At 44.1% G+C, this 20,285-nt stretch overlaps 1 protein-coding gene across 1 annotated transcript in view; it reads right to left on the reverse strand.

The window, feature by feature from the left end:
• WDR47 (WD repeat domain 47) overlaps positions 1 to 20,285 on the reverse strand; it is a 381,791-nt gene that overhangs the window by 32,591 nt on the left and 328,915 nt on the right. The window contains exon 12 of the mRNA XM_078668245.1: positions 5,678 to 5,848. Coding sequence (XP_078524371.1) covers positions 5,678 to 5,848 — 171 coding nt within the window. The remainder of the gene's footprint in view (positions 1 to 5,677; positions 5,849 to 20,285) is intronic.

Below are 20,285 nucleotides of genomic sequence, written 5' to 3' on the forward strand. Positions count from 1 at the left end.
ATGGGTCCCTGTCCTGGGGTGAGTACACCCCCTAGCCTGCTCCTCTCCTGTGGGAGGGTGGCAGGAGTCTAGCTGGGATTGGGCAGGACTCCCCATCTACAAGATGACCGGAGCCCGGGGTCGTGCTTCACCTAGCTTCCTTCACCTGAGGGGTGGAGTTGGCATAGGTTGGCACACCCCCCTTCCAGACGTAGTTTTTCCCGCCAGTCTTCCCGCCAGAATGGGGGTAGGACTGGTGGGGGGCTGGTTGCTGGGTACAGCAAATGGTCTGGAGAAGCTCGCAGAGGCGGTATGCCTTTGAAGCTTCCCCCTGTCCATCCTGGGAGAGGAGGCATAGCACTTCGCCCAGGATGTGCTTTGTTGCAGACCCAGGAGGGCGGGGGCTCTCCACCCAGGGGTCCAGCAACATGTCTGCTGTGTGGCAGCCTCTGCAGCCACTCAGCCCCAGACGTGGATTGTAGGTTCGGGTTTTGGAGGGCATCTCTAAGATGCCCTCCCGTGCATGTCACATTAAATCCCACACTGGCATCAGTGCGGGTTTAATGTGCTGAGAAGTTTGATACCAAACTTGTCAGTCTTCAATGTAGCCATTATGGTGCTGTGGAGTTCGTAATGACAACCTCCCAGCACCATATACTCTTAATGGCATCACTGCACTTACAGTGGCCAGGAATGGCCCGGGGTCCTGTAGGGGCACAGGGCTCATGCACCTGTGCCCTCACCTCTGGCATAGGGCACCCAGGTAGAGGGGTGACTGAGGTATGCCAGGGCAGTGGGTTCTGTGGGCATGGCACACAGGGATGTGTGCCATGTCGACTCTTGTTTTGGTTCTGTACTTAGGCACTCAGCCTGCAAAGGCAGTGTGTGGGTGCCAGGGTACAGGGCCCCTGAGGGTGGCACAATCAGTGCTGCAGCCCTCAGGGGTCTTCTCTGGTCACCATGCCCTGGGTACCTAGGGTACCATTTACTAGGGGCTGACAGGTGGCCAGAGATGCCAATTGGGTATTTTGTTTCTGCATAGTTTTTAGGGAAGGAACACAGGCTCTGGGTACCTGATTGGCAGGGACCCAGGGCACACTCAGTCAAAGCACATCAGCAGTTCAGAAAAAAGTGGGGGCATACAAAGGCAATAAAGATGGCACTTTCTCACATCTACTCAAGGTAAATAAAAGAATTATTAGTTGAGAATTATGTAGGTCCTTCTCAAGTAAGACGTCTGCAAGATTCTGCCTTCTGGAAACCAACTACCACGTTGTAGCACTTTACTCTCTCAGGGTAGCAAAGGAAGATTAGTCCAAGGCCCATTCAGAGGAGGTGGTGTGGGCTAGTAACCCATAACGCAGGCAGCACCCAATAAATATTTGTCAAGCCAGTACTTACAAAAAGGAAAACGACTTTATTGCACATTCTCAATACTACACTTTAATTTACAAATATAAACGTTAGTCAGGTCGAAATACCTATGATGACACCCTCCTAACAGTTAACAGCCGTAGGAAGCCACGAAGCCTAAAACCACAATACAACCCTCCGCCTCATTCACTAGAAACAATATAATGGGGTGTAGTTAACAAAAGGCAGGCCTGGCTTTGTCATGGTGGCCAGCAGTTGTTGGTCACCTTCGACATCGAGAGTCTATACACCAACATACCTCAGGATGAGGCACTGCTGGTAATGGGGATGGTGTTGGACCGTAGAAGTAGACCTCACCAGGTTCCTACGAAATTCATTTTAGAATTGGCGAAAATTTGTCTGAAAAATAACTTCTTCACCTTTAAAGACTCCCTTTATTTACAACTTAAGGGAGTCGCGATGGGTTGTTGTTTTGCACCGGAGATTGCCAACCTGGTGATGGATCAATTTGAGGGGGTGTATGTTTTCGGTGAGGAGAACCCATTTCGGCACTTGGTGTCGAGGTGGGTTTGTTTCATCGACGACATATTCCTCATCTGGAATAGTAATAATGAGGAACTCACTAGGTTTCATGAGTGGCTTAATTCGTATTCTTTGGATTTGAGATTCACTATGAGTGCTAGCAATGATAAAATCAATTTTCTTGATGTGTGGATTTACAACAGCGAGGGACACCTGAAGGTTAACCTTTACACTAAACCTACTGATCGGAATACGCTTTTAGAATTCAGTAGTGGTCACCCCAGGAGTCTTAAAGAAAATTTGCCCTATGGGCAATTTTTGCGTATTCGTCGCAATTGCTCCAACAAAAGCGACTATTTTGATAATGCGGAAACATTAATGAATAAACTCTGTAATAGAGGATACCCCAGGAAGTTGGTTAGAGCGGCATTGAAACGTGCTTGGTACACGCCCCGAGAAAGTTTGTTGACACCTAAAGAAAAGAAAGAGGGCACAGTCTTGACCTGCGTCCTCACATTCAATCCTAAAGCTAATAAGGTGAAACCGATTATTTCTAAAAATTGGAGATTAATAGAACATTTGAATATCCCGAAACCGCTATTTGCGTTTCGAAAAGGAAAAAATATAAAGCAGCATTTGGTGAAGGCGAGTAGAGTGATGACAAGCAAAAAAGATACTAGGAGCTTGTTGGGACTACCACCCATGATTGGACACTACCGCTGCATGAATTGTGCTGTGTGTCCTAATACCAAGGATCTGAAAGAGATTGATATCAATGGCCATACACATACGATGCGCACCTTCTCTAACTGCAACACCAATAACGCGATCTATGTAGTGACATGTCCTTGTGATTTGTCCTACATTGGGCAAACTACGCAAGCAGTCAAAATGCGTATTGGACAGCATAAATCACGCATAAGATGCAAGTACATTGGGGCGCCTTTAGTGCAGCACTATATGGAGGCAGACCATAATGAAGAAGAGTTGACTTGGGCAGTTTTAGTTACCATCTCGGCTAAAAATAAAACAGAACTAGAGACCAAGTTGAACCGTACAGAAGCAAGATTAATAGAGAGGTACCATACTTCTGAGAAGGGACTTAATGAGCGGGATGAAGTTTGGGCTTTGATCTGAATCCATTGGTCCTTTGTTCTGATCTCTATACTATGTATATTTCTGCGGTCGACTTTATCGAGTGAATATGGATTGCGATATGGTATGGCACTTATTAATGATGTATGTGTAGTTATGCAATGTGTATATACATTTATATATATATATTTTCTCTTGATGAGGCATTATTATGTATATAATGTGTATTTAGTGTGCTCTATAACAGATTGAACATGAGTGACACTCGTCCTTTGCGATACTGTTTAGTCCTTTGGGATGTGAGGCCTTTGTGCCTCCTTTAGAATGGGAACCCAATAGTGGAAATGCAGGAGTATTAGTGGATGCTACTCGATTTCTTGATGTCACTATGGGCTTGTTTTGTTTATTTTGTCATCTTATGTTTATTTACTATATAATTTTGAGTTATTTGCATTAACCTTTGGTGTGTGCATTTTTACACGATTGAATGAGATTGGCCTTCTACCCGAAATAATTTTAGCTTGTGTGACCTTCTAGTGCTGGTTGATGTGCCTTGGGCTCGAGTATACAGACTTTGGGAATACTTGGGGATTTGTAGTCCCTTTTTAGTGTCATCTGCGGGATGGGCGCTCCGTCTGACGTATGACACGCTTCATTAGAATGCGCGTGGTCGGCCGCCTCCAACTTTCTGGTGGGTTGACTGGAAGGTAATTTCTTTTCCTCCCTCCGCATATTTATGCAAGCACGCTGCGCGGGCAGTGTTGTCCATGTACATTAAAGTAGATTATGGAGGAGTGTGTCAGGTATGACAGTGGAGTGACAGGCAGGTATGGCCCCCTTGATTCCCTTCCTTTGAGGATCGTTATTAAAGTTTGTCATCTAGTCGATATGTAGCTTTGAGAGCGGATCCCTCTGAATTGGGTGGGTACGTGATGTATGGGTACTTTGAGCCGCCCCAACTCCCTGTATTAGACCTGCATTTAATCGACTGACCTCCATTTTCTGTTAAGTTTTAAACTGGAAATGGCGGGATAGGTGGATGGTCGCACTCAGTAAAGATTTCAGATGAGTGTATTCCAGCATGTGTGCACTTTTTGTTAGTGCCGTGTGAATACTGGTGGAGGGTAAATGAGGAAAGAGGTTCGAGTTACTTAGGATGTTCCTCTTTTCTTCTTTCTCTTGGTTTCCGGTATGATGGTAGAAAGACTGTGAGACTTGAACCACTGCTGAAATATATTTTTCTCTCTATCTGGGCGGACACAGTGAAGATATAAGGTATGCCCGCCGGGACTTGGTGTAGATAGCCTGTTGATAGTGATGGCTGCTATGTGGCCACTTCCCCCTTGGTGGATCTTCCCCTGTGATTGATTGGTCTCTCTATATGTTTACCTCATGTAGAATTCTCGAGACTAGAGCCGAGACGGTGGTTCCTACCCCATCCTCTTGGGTGGTTGTGTGGGCTGGCCGGCGATACCTGCACTAGGTTTTGCCAGGGCCGTGAAGATTAGGTATTTATATTATACACGAGATATGTTTTGCAACTCTTGGCATGTATATATATTAATACACTTTGGGATACAAGGTGAAAAAATGTCTTTGGCTTTAGTTTTGATTTTGTCACATGTGTGCGCTGTTCACCCTTTGGAGGTGTGGCTGTGGTTCTTTGTGAGAGGCTCCTGGATTATTAAGATTTACTTTATTATTATTTGTTTTTGGGTTTTTCCGTGTTTGGGACTTGACTATCTGTTTCTTTTTCCCTCCCTTGATGGAATCACCTATTGACACTGCATTTCCACATGTGGGGGAGAGGTCTTAATTCTAGCAGCTGAAATGTGTTGTCTTGTTTAGGTAAGAAAGAGGATAATATTTGTATTTGTTGTTACTAGAGTACCCATGTCCTGATGAAGCCTATATCATCTGGCTGAAACGCGACCGCGACTGCGTCGACACCTCTTGCTTCGAATGGAGTCCCCTGTTAAAATTCAAGGAAGATTTGATTTTTTTCCCTAGGTGCACCAACACAAATGTAGGCTGGGTTGAGGTGTCAACCCCCTGGTGCTTTGGTTTTTGGGACTACCTTTTTGTTGTATACTCCACCCCTATTTAAGAGGAGGTACACATGTAAATTGGTGTGTATATATATTTGTATATATTTTTTGTCTTGAGGGTACAGAGAAGTGTTTTTGTTTTTGATATTGTAAATGTTTTGTATATATTGTACATGTGATGTGTTGTATATAGACTGTGTTATTTGTGCTGCCTCTCTGGCTGTCCGTTCATATATGTGTATATGAAGTAATATATACTTTTCCAGTGTATAATTCGAAAATCACAAGATAATTAATTGTTTCTTGTTCGATAATTAAAAGTGGATTGATCCCTTCAGTACCATTTATTTCTACTTTTTCATCCTTGGATGTCTCCTGCTCAGGTACGGGAGGGTGAGGTGGGCAGAACCCCTAACCATTTTTTCTAGTCTTGGCTTTGTAAGGGAGTCACCAAAATAATACAAGCAAAAATAAGTCAGAATAAACCACAATTAAAATTACTAAGAATAGTACCATTTTACAAAAAGACATTGATTGTGTAAAACATATAGCCCCAATGAGATTTAGGGCTCCACCTTCAAGTAAGGTAATGCATCAAATGTATTGCATTATATAATGGATGTCAGAGGCACACAAAACTGTACATTGTAATTACTTACCAGTGTGGCCACTTAAAGCATGCAAGCCTTGACCCCGCTGACAGTCGGTTGTATAAATATTGCAGTCTCCTGCTCCGGCACTTATTAAAATAGCTCCTCCACTTTCTGGCCCTTCCATAAAAGCAAGATCCCGAATCGTCCCATCGTGCATACCAAACTCTAAATCTGGACCTGGAAAAAGGACAAGACAAATAAATGCACTTTTGTGTATGAAAATTACTGAATATGCTGGACTTCAGAAATCACATCCTCAAGAAAAACATACTCACTCTAGATCAAGCGGTCCTGCACCTACTGATAGGCCCAGAAACTATAGATGAACAGCTTAAAAACATCTGTGAATAGAAACATGCAGCACTTTTATTGTGTGGATACTTGACTCACCCGCAGTTACTGCTTTGTGCTACATTTCTCAGGTCTTGTTATCCAGACTGCAGTAGCTAATTGCCATGCTACATAAGGATAGTTTGCGGGTGTTGGTATGGAGGGGCTGGTGGGAGTGCATCAACAGATTCTGTTTTTGAAGGTGAGGAAACACTTGTTGACTGTGCCTTTTGTTATTACTTTACTTTTTTGTTTTGTTGATCAATGGAATCTTTACAAACACAATGCAACAAATACATGCATTATTTGATGTGTTTGGCATGTTGTTTGTTGGTGAATTCTAATAAAAAGATTTAAAAAACAAAATAAAGTTGAAGAAGTTTCAAGACAGGGTCTAACCTTTTGTTTTTCCATGAAATGTACTTCAGGAAGGCACATGACAACTTGGTGCAGCATCTAGTATAAGGGTTAAATTTTATTCTCCTATTATTGTAAACTTGATACTGCAGCAAGCTGAGAATTTCCAACGCACAGGTATTGATATTCTCCCGATCTTCAACCTCGGCAATATAAACCCATCCTTTGGGGAGGTATTTGGAAGGGATGAGAATAAGGGGGCAGCCTCTCCCCTTAGAGATCTGAAGATTTGGGTCTCTAAGGGAAAGCGCTCGGTTTCGCAAGTGAAGCCACTTCCGCTAACGCAGAATTCCTCTCTTACAGAGGATAATAATCGGTGGAACTGGCTGCATAGTGCCTTATCTACAAAAACTAAAGATAACCCCAGATTGTTTCATCATCTTTAACACTTCACTTACAATTATTTCTTGGAACGCAGCAGGGATCCATAGTAGCCCAGAGAAATTTGATCTTCTATTTTCTCTAGGAGCTAATGTGATTTGTTTACAGGAAACTTGGTGTGTCAATACGCTGAATGTCTCTAAGGATTATTATGTCTTGGAAGTGCCTGCTGCCCCTTCCAAGAAAGGGCATGCTAGGGGGGGAATCGCTTGTTTATTATCAAATAAATTGCAATGGAGATTCTCCCATTACATTGATTCCAGTAAACTTTTCCATGCTATAACCATTGAAAACCTGTTTAATAACGGCATAAAGTCCCCTATTGTAATTCTAAATGTGTATATTCCTCCAGAAGAGTGTTTTAACGTGTTATTGAAGCAGGTATTCCGATATATAGATCAAATTAAAAATGTCCCATCCCCTCCAGAAATTATGCTTGTGGGAGACTTGAATTGCAAAATTTCCAATGTTAGTCTGGAACTCTTTAGGAATAAATCTAAAGAAGAGGCGTATTTTGTCCCTCAATCTCTTTTCCCTGATAAGTTAGTGACAAATAAAAGAGGGAAGATTTTGCTAAAAGAATTAGCGGCCGTCGACGGACTTATATTAAATGGGAGATTCCCGTCGGACGTGCCTGCAAAATTTACCCATAAGTCTCCCTTTGGGTCTGCTATCTTGGATTATGCAATCGCAGACTATGGCCTGTTTCCATCTATTCAGGACCTTAAGATCATATCTACTCCTCTGAGTGACCATAGCATATTATTTGTAACTATTTCTTTAAATCCCCTGTCCACCGCACCTTGGTCTCTCAATGGCAGTGATGCTGCCTTCCACGCTTCTTCGGGAAGGTGTTTTTGGAATCCCTCAGCCATTAATGGGGTACAGGATTTTCTATCCGATACCCTTCTAGTTTTAAATGAGTGGCGTGGGAATGAAATAGTATACTTTGAAGAATTCTTGCGTAATATCATTTCTTATGCTAATAAATCTTCCCGACCCAGAAGAGGGGTAGTGGTTCCCAGTATACTGCGTATCCTGAACAAGGAAATAAATAATTTAGTCCGTGAACAATATCTAGATAGAGGCATGGAACGTGGAAAAGAAATTTCCAGGCTAAAAAGAAAGAGAAGTAGACTCAAGCTAAAAATAAAAAAGGTTAGGGAAGACAATGTTTGGATCAATTTAAGGGAATCTGTTGTTCATGGCAGGATCAGAGAATTTTGGGCAATAATCGGTAAGGGGTGCGGGTCTAGACTAAGCCCCTCCCCTATCCCTATAGCGGAAGAGGTATGGATTACTTATATTCGGGATCTTTATGCAGGGAACTGCACTTCTGGTGATGATATTGCCTCAGGTGCTATTCCAGGTGATGATACCGTCATTGGTCCCACTCCTGAAGGTCTCATTAATTACCCCGTAGAAAATGAAATTGAGATGGCCATAAAAAACATGCGTGTCTCCGGGGCAATGGGCCCTGATGAACTCCCCATGACGGTCCTGAAACAGGATCCGGCAAGGTGGAGTAAAATTCTGTATCCTTTGTATAAAGCCTGTTTTGTGTCTAAAACGGTACCTGCCTCTTGGAGGGGAAGTATCTTGGTCCCCATTTTTAAGAAGGGAACTAGGGATAGCCCCAGTAATTATCGTGTGATTGCTCACCTCGATTCAATCGGAAAGGTTTTTGCAAAATGTCTTTTAAAATCCCTCTCCGCTTGGGTAGAGGAGAACAATATCCTGCCGTTTGAACAGACTGGCTTCCGTAGGGACCACGGAACGTTAGATAACCTCACCGCTCTTCATGTGGTTACAGATAAATATGTCCAGGTGAGAGGAGGGGTAGTGTATGCTGCCTTTATTGATTTCTCCACGGCGTTTGACAAAGTTGATCGTGGAACGCTGTGGAGAAAATTGCCTGCGCTTGGTCTCCCATCTTATTTGTTGGAGTTGGTGCGGGCTCTCCACACAGAGACCTGGTGTAGGGTCCTGTTGGGGGGTGAAAGGGGGCTATCTGACCCAATTCCATCTGTTAACGGCCTCAAACAAGGCTGCTTATTGGCTCCCCTTTTGTTCTCCTTATACACGGCTGACCTACCCGCCGCTTTGTCTGCCACAGAGGGCATTGCCCCGGTGGTGGGGGGGACGCCTACATCCTGCCTGATGTATGCCGATGATGTCCTTATCCTTGATCTAATCCCTAAAGGACTTTCAAATCGGCTACATGCTCTCCATATTTTCGCTGTGGCTCATTGCATGAAGATTAATATTACCAAAAGTAAAGTTATGTGTATAGCTGGCAAGAAGAGGTGCCGATCTGCAGATTTTGGTTGGTTTATCGGGGGTCAAAAACTGGAGGTTGTAAAGTCCTATACTTTTTTGGGGAAAATCATCACGGCTAACCTGAGTGAGAAGCTCCATATAGAGCATTGTTCACGCAAAGCTCTTGCCCATGGCAAAGGTTTAAACTCCCTATACCATGCAACGGGGAAACGGCACTTTCCGAGCTTACTGGAAGTGTATAGATCTAAAATCCCCGCAACAATACTGTATGGTATAGAACTTATAGAGGTAAATACTGCTTGCTCTCTGGCCGCTTGCAGGCTTGACTTTGGTCTTAGGAGTAGCTGGGTACAGGGATTATGTGCCCTAGTAAGATGGGTGGCCTGTCTTGCGAGAGCGGAAGTAGGGACAATGAGAGCTCTCCTCAAAAGTGAATTATTGGGTAATTTTAATGAGTTTTCTCAACTTGTCCGTAATTTTAGAAAAGCCGTAACTCTTTTAAAATTAGATGAAACCATTCTCTTTTTGTATTCTCCTTCACAGTTAAAACTTGTTTTAAAAGCAGCCTCGTGGGACCTATGCTTTCAATCGGATAAAAAGTTAATTTGTGAAAAAAGGAATGTAGATCGCCTCCTTGAATCCTATCTGATGAAACTTCCACAACCCTATGTTTTATGGTCCCTACCCCATGGTATTCGTAGATTTTGGTTTCTTCTACGTTACGACTTAATACCCCTAAATCTACTGTTATCTAAATGGTATGGCTCCTCTTCTTTGTGCAATTTATGTAACTTGAATATCCAGGACTGTATGCATGTTCTACTGATTTGCCCTGCGCTCCGTAAATTGCGCTCTAGATGGTTAAAAGTTATTTGTCTTCGCCTTGGCATTGTCACTTTGAATGACTTTCTTCATGCACTTTATTGCCCTCCTAATGAAATGTTCTGCTTCCATATTTTTAATTTTTTTAAAGGTTTTTTAGCTATTTATTAATATTCCATGGAGATGCTTTGACTTGCCAATTTTCTGTAGTTCTGTTTTGTATGTCAGTTTTGTATTTAACTTAGGTATCTTATATGGCAGATCTCGTTTTTGCAATGTATTTGTTTTGTTCTTAATTCTGTACATTTTATGTGGCCCTCGGTTGAGAGCCAAAACATAATAAATAAAATTGAATTGGTGCAGCATCTCCGCACTTCATTGCGCTCATGTTTTGAGTGCTCCTGCTTGGTACCATCATCATCATCACTACCTACTATGAGAGCTATCACCTTGCATGACGGCTGCGTCTAAACATGTATTGCCATCCAGAGCTGATATGCGATAGTCTCCCATAGGTGAGGGGACATTATCTGAAATGTGTGCATTTTGGTGGAGAGCTGTAGGCCTACCTAGCCCTTAGTAGCCTGTTGGTCTGCTCACAAAAAGAAGGAGTGTTGTGCCTGGCCCTGCAAGAGAAAAGACTGTCCGTGAGTAGCCCAGGCATGTTCCTTGAGCAGGGAGTACCCAAAAGAGCCGACTTCTTACCGGGAGTATAAAAGGTACAGACCCAAGTTGTCAACCGGCCTTCCTGTGTGGTTCATGAGGAGAACTAATGTGAAAAATCAAAATCAAAAACTCCCAAGCAACAGCGTGACATCCAGCATCAGAGACGTGAACAGAGGGAACTGTTCCTTCCCCTGCCCTCATGTATTGAGAGTCCTGCGAAGCTAACACAATGTGGCCAAGGGTCCCCACTGGCCTGGATAAAGCAACTGCCGAAGCCTCTTGTGCGGTTTGTGGTCACCGGTTGGCCTCGAGAGGTGAGGCCAGTGCCTGCAAACTCTCACCCACTGATGGAGGCGCTGGCAGTGCGACGGTCAAGTGCGCACCATGACTTCTGCGCTGAGCCATGTCCCACCAAACAGGTAACAAGTGCTGGGGAATAAAAGACTGAAATACTGTTTGTGCAACTCCATGAAGATGCACCTGTATGTTATGAGGAGTCACAATTATCAGTGTGAACTATTCTGCTCAAGAGACGGTGAACTGAAGTACGGGGTTATCACACTTGGTAGCTGCCCGTACTGTCTAGTGTAGAGTCTGTACCAGTGCCGGATTCTTGTCTGTGATCTCTTTTTTTGCCGCATGAAGCTCATAGCTCCAGTGGGCACTATAGAAACTGTGCTAGAACACTATAGCTGGTGGGGGACCTGTAGAACTCACTCCGTAGTTGTGCTTGTAGAACCCTGCAGCTGCAACCCTATTACTGCATGTAGTATTTAATTTAGCTGTGAAGTTAAAGTACTTCTCTTTTTGCTTAGACAGGAACTGGTCTGGACAGTGAGTCAATGTGCTAGTCTGACTGTTGAGTTCTGAGTCTCTGGTCTTCCACACAACGTTCTGATTGCTTGCCCTCGCTACCCTAAAAGTCCAGCGCAGTCGGTTTGTACTTGGCCCAGTTTGTAACGCTATAGTAGGACAGACCCCAGGACATCAGAGGCTAGCTAACTACCACAACCACAGATGAGGCCCAGTAGCACCTGCCCGCCGTGTGGCCCTCAAAACAGGGGGTCTGATAGTATTTATGCTGATTCTTCAGAGTAGTAAGGCTTACGGACACCGCAGATTACTTTCAACTTAATTTTCACATCTACTAGGTAGCATTTTAGTTTCCGGAGGCTGTTCCTGAGTTTCTTTGGGAGTTTGGTATAAACAATGTTGCAGTAATAAAACTGTGCCATCAGCAAGGCTCTTGTTAATTCCACCTAGTGGTCATTGTGTATTTATTCATTTATAAAACAGTGAACTGATATTAGTCTGGCCCATTGTCTATTATCAAACTGGAAATTAATATGAGAGCCATCAGCAGTCATTGGGACAAACAAATGATACTGCACAGTGGGGGAGTCCATGTTTTCACAAAGACCTCAGCATTATGTTCAAGGCCCAGCACAACACATGTGTGGTATGTATAAGTTCCCCCTTACAATATACACAAGGCTTGAAGCCCACGCCTTTCCGAGATCAAAATGTGGTGAAAGTGGTGAGAACCATAAAAAGTTTGAGCATAAAACTAGCGAGAAACAAGAATAATGTAATAGTGTTATCAGTATCACCAGTTATCACTAATTAGAACCTGCATCTTGTGACCATGCTCCGTAGTGGTAACATACTATTGAATTAATAAATGAAAGTTCTCTGTTTATTGATGATGATTCTGATTTACTCGCATTCACAATTCAACTTAACCTTGTTCCTGTTTATCACTGCTCACGTTCAGTAGTATAAGGTGAAAGTATGATATTGTGTCTGTTCACATATGCAGCCAATGCTCATACTCCTCATTACCTGATATAAGGACAGCCTCCCTCTAGGGTTATGGGCCTGATGCTCACAGAGGGAGGTCACAAAGACAGTTCTAGTCAGTGATACAGTGTGTGAAATCTCTGGGTTTTGGTTATTCAAGGAGGACTTTCCTGATTCCTTGGGACAGTATGCTGGTCCGCTGAGCTCCATGTCCATGAACTCTGAATATAAGGTGAACAATGGGCGCGCTTGCAATCGCGGAGCCAAGAGAGAATTATGAGGGGATTAGATGGTGTAGATTTCAAGCAAACCATTAGACACTCAAATTAAGGCTCTTGTTAGTTTTCAATAAAAGTTTAGCTATCTTTTATTTTTTTTAACTTGTATTATTTGCTTATGAAAGGCAATTTCTAATATTCACTATAATTGCCTTGCATTTAGCATAATGTAGGCTATTGTTAACCAATGAATGGTAGAATATAATTATATTTGTGGTGATCGTCGACTTCTCGTATGACAAGCATTTACAATGCAATGGTCTCGGCATTATTTTTGGATCTTGCCCTGTTCAGTTTCTAAAACTGAGCCACCCCACGTTGCGCCCGCAGAACACAAGGACGCAACCCTACACCTGACACAGCGCTACACAATACATTTATTTCAGATTCCAAAATGATTGACCCACAGCTGGGAACAGGGCTCCCCGATCCGTCAGTGGGGGAGCACAAACAGCACTGTCATCGTCTTCCTAGCTGCTTGTCAGATGGATCTGTGACTTGTTAGGGTCACATGCCTGCTGCAGGCGGATGCAACCTTTTTATCCACTCATTGTGTGTGTGTGTATATATATTACAGTGAAAGCGCTTGTACAAACGACCTTATCTTGTGTCATTTAAAAAGAAAACATTTTATGTAACACCACCTGCCTATTTATTATTCGTTTTTACAAATGATCAAACTGAACACATGGCAATGTCATCAACCTCGGAAGGATGAAACGGTGGGACAGCCTCAACCATAGTAACGTGAACGTGCAACTTTTCACAACACCCGGCTCTTGATGACTGACAAACGTCGGTGTTGTGTAAGATGCACGAGGGTGACCTTTGTGCCTTCTTTGATTTGGGGTTAGCGTGACAAGATGCGACGCATTTCAGACACAATGGTGATGTTGGAGAGAAACGTCGACTCTGACATGGGGTTAGAGGAGGCGCACGCGCATCTGTATGGAAATAAGACTCCTTTTAAGCATCAGAACTCGCAGAGTCTATAAGACACGAACGTTCGCACATGGCACATGGCCTATGACACAGCGCTCCTACTACTACCGCAACTCTCGACCGTGAAACCAAGGACTTCGCTCCTCTTGATCAAACTGTGTGATCTTAAGCAAACACTGCCCCGGATCCCGGCGCCTCATATTCCATGAGAGGCAGTACAGACTCGGGCAATGCAGTTCACCAAACGCCGGTTTTTAAGCGCTACCTAAATACAAGGTAGGCTTCGTGAGCGAGTGAAAAGTACATCTGTCACTCCCAGGTCAGACGGATTAAACTTAAGGAAACCTGGGCATGCGGGCGGGGACCGCACCGGTTAATTTTGTTGCCCCGGACCCGTGCGAGAACATGAAGAAAATGTATTGTAAAGGGGGAAGAAAGCATGACTGGAAGGAACATGGTGTCCCTAATGACACCGAGTCATCCGGTAATCTTGTGATGAGGTGTGTTCCACAACGCAATTATACAGAAAAAAAAGTTGTAAAACAAAATAAAAAGATTCGAAATACCTCTTCTCCCATTGAAAGGCGGCATCTGCCTTCCCAGCGTCAGGGCGTCCAGCACTAGCTGCAAAAAAAACCCGCCCACTTCCTTCAGAAGCTACACGCACCCTGCCTAAAAGACCCAGCCTTGCACTGAGTCATATTTAGGGGGACCGAGCGAGCTGGGAGGGAAAACAAAGCTGGCGCTTGTTTATCACACACAGGAGTGCAGCGAGCGCGTTCGCGTGATCGTTTCAAATCGCCTCCAAGGCCATGCGCGCGGCCAGGAATGTCTCCTGGAAAGGAGACACGGCCACAATAAGTTCTCGGCGGAGACGCGCTTCCGCGCGTTCAGCAGCCGAGCCCTAAAAAAGGGGAACCTATCCTAATAATAAGTGCGTCCACAAGAGGGTTGGAGAGACCGAAGTCTGTTTTCTCTGCTCTCTGGATCCACAGACTGGCTACACAGCTCCGCGGGCTAAGGGAAATCTAAGCGGGTGGACTCACTCTTTATGGTTCCAATTTGTATTGCTCAATTTAAAAAAAATCCGTAGGGCCTTTACATAACTTTAAGTTCATCAATTTGTGAGGAACTGACTAAGTATATATGCCTCCATGCATTCAATCTTATTTCTTCGTGAGCATTCAGTGATCTGTAAATACAAAGATCAGTGTGAAGTGACTATGTGGCCAGAGAAAAGGACACTGGCCAAGAGTGGAATAGACAATAGAAACTTACACCTAAAGGACAGGTAGTCTTGAAAGTCATGACTCTGGGACATTAAAGTCTAGGTAAAGTAGTTGCAGTCTCACAACTCCCAGAATACTCCTAGCCTTAGAAAACCTAGCTGGGTTGGGCAAGCATTGGGTGAATATGGTATTGAGAAAATGGCATTTATGTGCTACTTGGTCTCATTACAGAGGCCTTACACAATTTCTGGTATTGGTCATCAGGGGCGGCTGGTAATAATGGTCGAAATGGGCGCTGCCCTCCCACCTTGTAGGAGAAAGAAGAGGATGGCAAATAAATAACATTGGGCGACATAAAATAACCTTTAAGTTTGCATTTTACCATTTTATTTTATTCATTCATTGTTTTTCTGAGGGCGGGGTGAGGGTCTGAACGAATGGCCTGTGACTGGACGATCCTGCGCTTTGTCAGGGGCCAGGACGAGGTCTTGCTCGACCTGCAAGCATAAGCTTGAAATGTGATGTCAATAGTGGTGGGCGTGGCGATTGTTCATTGCGAGATGCAGAAACCCATTTGGGCGATCTTCGCAATGGCCCAGGGCGTGTCTGGATAAATGCCATTAAAGTAAATGGGCAGGGGCGGGGTATGTCTATGGAGTTAACGAAAGACTGGGCGTGTCTCTGGCCTCTGAGAAACTGCTGTTGCTCAATTTGATTGGCAGGCTGGGGCCTAAGGAACAACCACGTCGCAGCAGCGTGTACGGAGCTTTTACGGTTGTGTGTGTGTTTGCAATCCAACAGAAAAGACAAAGCAGCAGCAAGATTTTACTGATGGCTCACCCTAAACTGAGCATTTTGCTTCTGGGGCCTTCCAAGCTCTCTGTCTGCCAGCCTCGAGCTGAAGAGCCAGCCTGAGCTGTTGGGAGGGAGGGCGAGGTGGGGGGGGGGGGTTAAAGCAGACCAAAAAACTTGAATGTGGAAAAGGCCCCTTTATTAGGAACAGGTGCACATCACAAATAATAAACCTTGGCAAAGCCTTCCAAAACTAATCCTCACTAAATAAATAAATAAACCTAAACCCCACCCCCCACCCCCAAAATGTTATGGCCCCTCCCTCACCCATACAATACATCAATTAAAACATTACAACAACATTATAAAACATTACATCATCATATAAACATAACGTCATCATTATAAAACATGTTGTCATCATTATAAAACATATGTCATCATTATAAAACTTACGTCATCAACAAACCCAATAACATTATGAATACCAGGCCCTCCATAAACCAAACACCTGCCTGACCCTTCACCCCTGTCAAACCCCCACAAAACGTCTAAACGGTCAACCAATGACCAACTCATTGTTCCCTGACGATAAACAAACCTGACCATTAATCACAAAAACTGACACAAACAGCCCTGAAACAACTAGACCCCGCACCGCACCTGTTCCAAGCGACAATTCCAAAAATTAAATCCCCTGCACACCTGCTTCAAAGAAAAAGGCCAAACAGATAAAGAGAAAAAGGAAAAAAGGAAATATGTATACAAAAGGAAGGGGGGAACAAAGATATAAAGAGACGGCAAAAGAAAAAATTTTGCCCTAAAGAAAAATTAATAGGTAGGGAGGGAGGGAAAAAACTTTTAATTATCTAACCTCCTAGCCACCAGGTCACCAAACCTAAAATGGTGGCTGGGAGGCGGAGTCAGGGACCTAAATAGCCAGGCTACCAAAGGCTACCAAAAAATAGCCCAAAACAATCTAAAATGTTCTGTGCCACAACCCCTACCCCCCACGCAGCCCTCCCAAAACGCCCGGGGGGGGGACGACCTCCCTGCGGTCGGCTGCCCCCCCCAAACCCCCCCTCTGCCACGGGAGCTACAACAGAGAGTGTAACGATCTGGGCCTTCCGAATTCTACAAGAGGAGCCACGGCCAGTGCACCTAAAACTCACCTCTAGCCGACCCCTCCACATCATCCAGCAAAATAAAGGTTAAGGTAGGTTTTATTACAGTTTTGTTTATTCAATTTATTTTACTACGTATTTTTTTCAAATAAAGGAGTGTGCACATTAAATGAAAGTTAATATGTTCATGTTTGCGACTACTGAATAGCTTCAATGTGAATACATGCAATGGGGGCTTGGAGTTCTAAAACATGTAACCAATTAAAAGAGAAATTGTGATTAAAGGTGCATGGGTAGTGACGCCAGCAATGGTAGGTTTAACCATAGTGTCATTACCACCAGGAGCTGGTGCAGTTTGGCAATCTTTATTTTCCCTTTGCCAGGCATCTTGGCATATAATCCAATTAAAACATCTCAACCGAGGTTAGCACTCACCGTATGGCTTTATCATGAAGCCATGCTGTGATTGGCCATTTCTGCTCTTGCCTCTCTTCTCACTTCACTTTGTGCACATTGCCGGTTTTGTACATGAGGTCCCTCCCTCAGCCACTGGACATGTCCCGGCCGGCAGAAATTACAAGCACGTTCCAAGTCACAGAAGCGGGGGGCCATAGAGTAAAACAAAAGGTAAACTCTGTTTTGTTGATTTTCTATGTTTGTGTTTCTATGGGATGCGAATGCCGCCGTCGCCAATGTTCAAATATACAGCTGTAGACTAGTGCAGTTTATTTTTAAGGGTGCTGCTAATAATACATTGCGTTTGTGTCTATTTATGAATTACAAGCAGGGGAACCAGGCTTGAGTCTCGGCATCCGCTCAACCTCCTGTGATCCTGGGCAAATAACAATCTAAATCGCCTCGTGCCTAAAAATAAATGAATGTGTCTTTGTGTAAAGTAACTGGTGCTCATGTAAAGCACTCTACTACCACCTTACACCCTGTTATGAAAAGTGACTTTTGTTTTTCTTGCTACTAGGCAGTAGGACACGCATTGCTGGCATTGACTCAGACACACTGCAGAAACTATTTAGATTACAATGAATGTCTGGCCTTTCCTTTGGATGAAGTGTGACTGAATTTATTTTAATTTTTTCAACGGAGCGAACGGTAAAGTAGAGTGCTTTGTTCGTCCTTGTGAAGAGCAGGGAATCTTGCCTCGCTATAAATCAAAGGGTACTGTAAACTCCAGTGTTTTCAAGCTTCTGTGGTTATGTGGCCTGATCAACTCTCTTTTGTCTTTATTGTCGCTCTACATATGCTCTATAATTTGGGTAAGTGCAGGCCCTTATCTTGAGAAAGAAGGTAACGTGCTGATGTGCCAAAAGTCTCAGACTTCCACGGATTTTGACTTTATTTATGGAAAGGCCAAGGGAGTCTCCTCTTTAAATGCTGCAAATGCAGACTTACCTGCATGTGATGCATTATTGCTAGGCCTATGAAGGAGCCAGCGTTGATCTCCCCCATTCACAAAATATATATGATAAACAGTGGACTGTTAAAATGAAAATAACTTTGCCTGGCCCCCACATGTGTAACTCTGTTCTGTCAATCTGCCTGAGAACTAATATAATCCCATAAAAAAATGCACAGTAAAGCGCCACGTACTTCCCTAAAAATGTCATGCCCCCTCTCAGCTCACCACTCTCAGACTTCACCGACCACCACTGACACTTAGTAAGTCTTGCTCCTGTAACGAGGCACTGCTGCCATCGCAGCATCAGATGTAAGATACTTCACTAGAATATTCGGAGGTGTTATCGCAAAATCTGTTATGAAGTTCTGTGGATATACTGGATAAGCAGTTACCTATGTCATTGTTGTTATTGTTAGTATGTGTTTGTATAGCGCCAACTCACCGGCAGGTCTCAAGGCGCTTTGACCATAAAAAACATAACAACTTAACCAACAATCTAAGGGAGGGAGCAGACTAAACTGATTTCCACGCTGCCTTAAACAGGATGGTTTTTAAAGTCTTCCTGAAATGGAGCCTGTTACCATCCTTGCGCAGGGCTTCAGGTAATTCATTCCAGATTTTAGGTAACAGTACTGAAAATGCTCTGCCTCCTTTTGTTGCTAGTTTGAACCGGGGGCATACTAACAGTTGTGCTTCCGCCGACCTCAGTCTTCTCTCAGGTCGATAGATCTCCAACCTTCCCTTAACATATGCAGGGGCTTGGCCATAGATGGATTTATGGGCGATGCAGAGACTTTTAAAGATAGATCTTTGTATCACAGGTAACCAGTGTAGGTTCTGTAGCAGCGGAGAAGCATGGGAGTTCCGCGGCAGTTTGAAGATGAGTCGTGCTGCATCATTTTGAACCACCTGCAGTCTGTTAGTTAGTGTCTTGGGTAGGCCCAGGTAAAGAACATTCCCGTAATCGAGTCTCGAGAGTATGGTAGCCGAGACTACAGTACGGAGCATGGATTGGGACAAAAGTGGGACTAGTTTCCGCAACTGTCTCAAAAGACCATTGCAAACTCCTACCACGGTAGAGACTTGGCATTTCATAGATAGCGCACTATCTATCTTGATGCCAAGACTTTTTACCGCGTCAGCTGGTTTAGGAGTAGAGCCCAGTTCCTGTGGCCAATACAAGTCGCTCCAAGGCGAACAAGTGGATGAGACGATCAACACCTCGGTTTTCTCGGGGTTGATCTTAAGGAGGTTACTTGACATCCATTTGACTGTATATCGAAGCACCTCCTGTGCTTGTAGTTGAGCTCGTTCTGTGTCCTCCATACTTAAAAGCAGCTGAGTATCATCCGCGTAGTTAAATACGCGGCAACCCATCTCGGTCAGAGTTTTTATTAGGGGTTGTAGATACAGGTTAAATAGGAGAGGGGACAATGCAGAGCCTTGAGGGACCCCGCAAGTAAGTTCTCCCACTCCTGAAACCATATCTCCCAGCTGAATTCTCTGGGTCCTCCCTAATAAAAAGGATTCTAGCCAGGCATATGCTGAGTCTTTGAACCCAAAGCCTGCCAACCTGTCCAAGAGTAGCGGATGGCTGACAGTATCAAATGCCGCTGACAGATCTAAAAGTATCAGCGCGCTAGGTTTTTTACTGTCAGCCATCATTCTTAGATCGTCCAGCACCGAGAGCATGACTAACTCGGTGCTGTGATGTGCACGAAACCCGGCCTGCATCTCATGGAGAAGATGGTTAGTATCCAGAAACGAGGTCAGAGATATCAGCACATGTTGTTCCAATACCTTGGACAGGTATGGCAGCTGAGAAATAGGTCTATAATTTTTCAGCACTTTGGGGTCAGCCCCAGCTTTCTTCAGAAGTGGTTTCACCCTAGCTTCCTTAAAGCTGGCTGGTAGTTGGCCTATGTCTAGTGATTTATTCAACATCGCTAGGATGTGATCCTCTAGACTAAGACGAGCTAGGCGAAATACACTTGGGGGACATGGATCCGCTGGAGATCCAGACTTTACTTTCTTCATCAAGACTTCCAGGCCCAGTGCATCTAGCTGAGGGAATTTAGACATATAAGTTCCCACTGGAGTTTGGAGCGTCCGTTGACCTGCAGGGCCAGGGATGGCGTT

The sequence above is a fragment of the Lissotriton helveticus genome, chromosome 1_2, assembly GCF_964261635.1.
Source record: "Lissotriton helveticus chromosome 1_2, aLisHel1.1, whole genome shotgun sequence".
NCBI classification, from domain to species: Eukaryota; Metazoa; Chordata; class Amphibia; order Caudata; family Salamandridae; genus Lissotriton; species Lissotriton helveticus.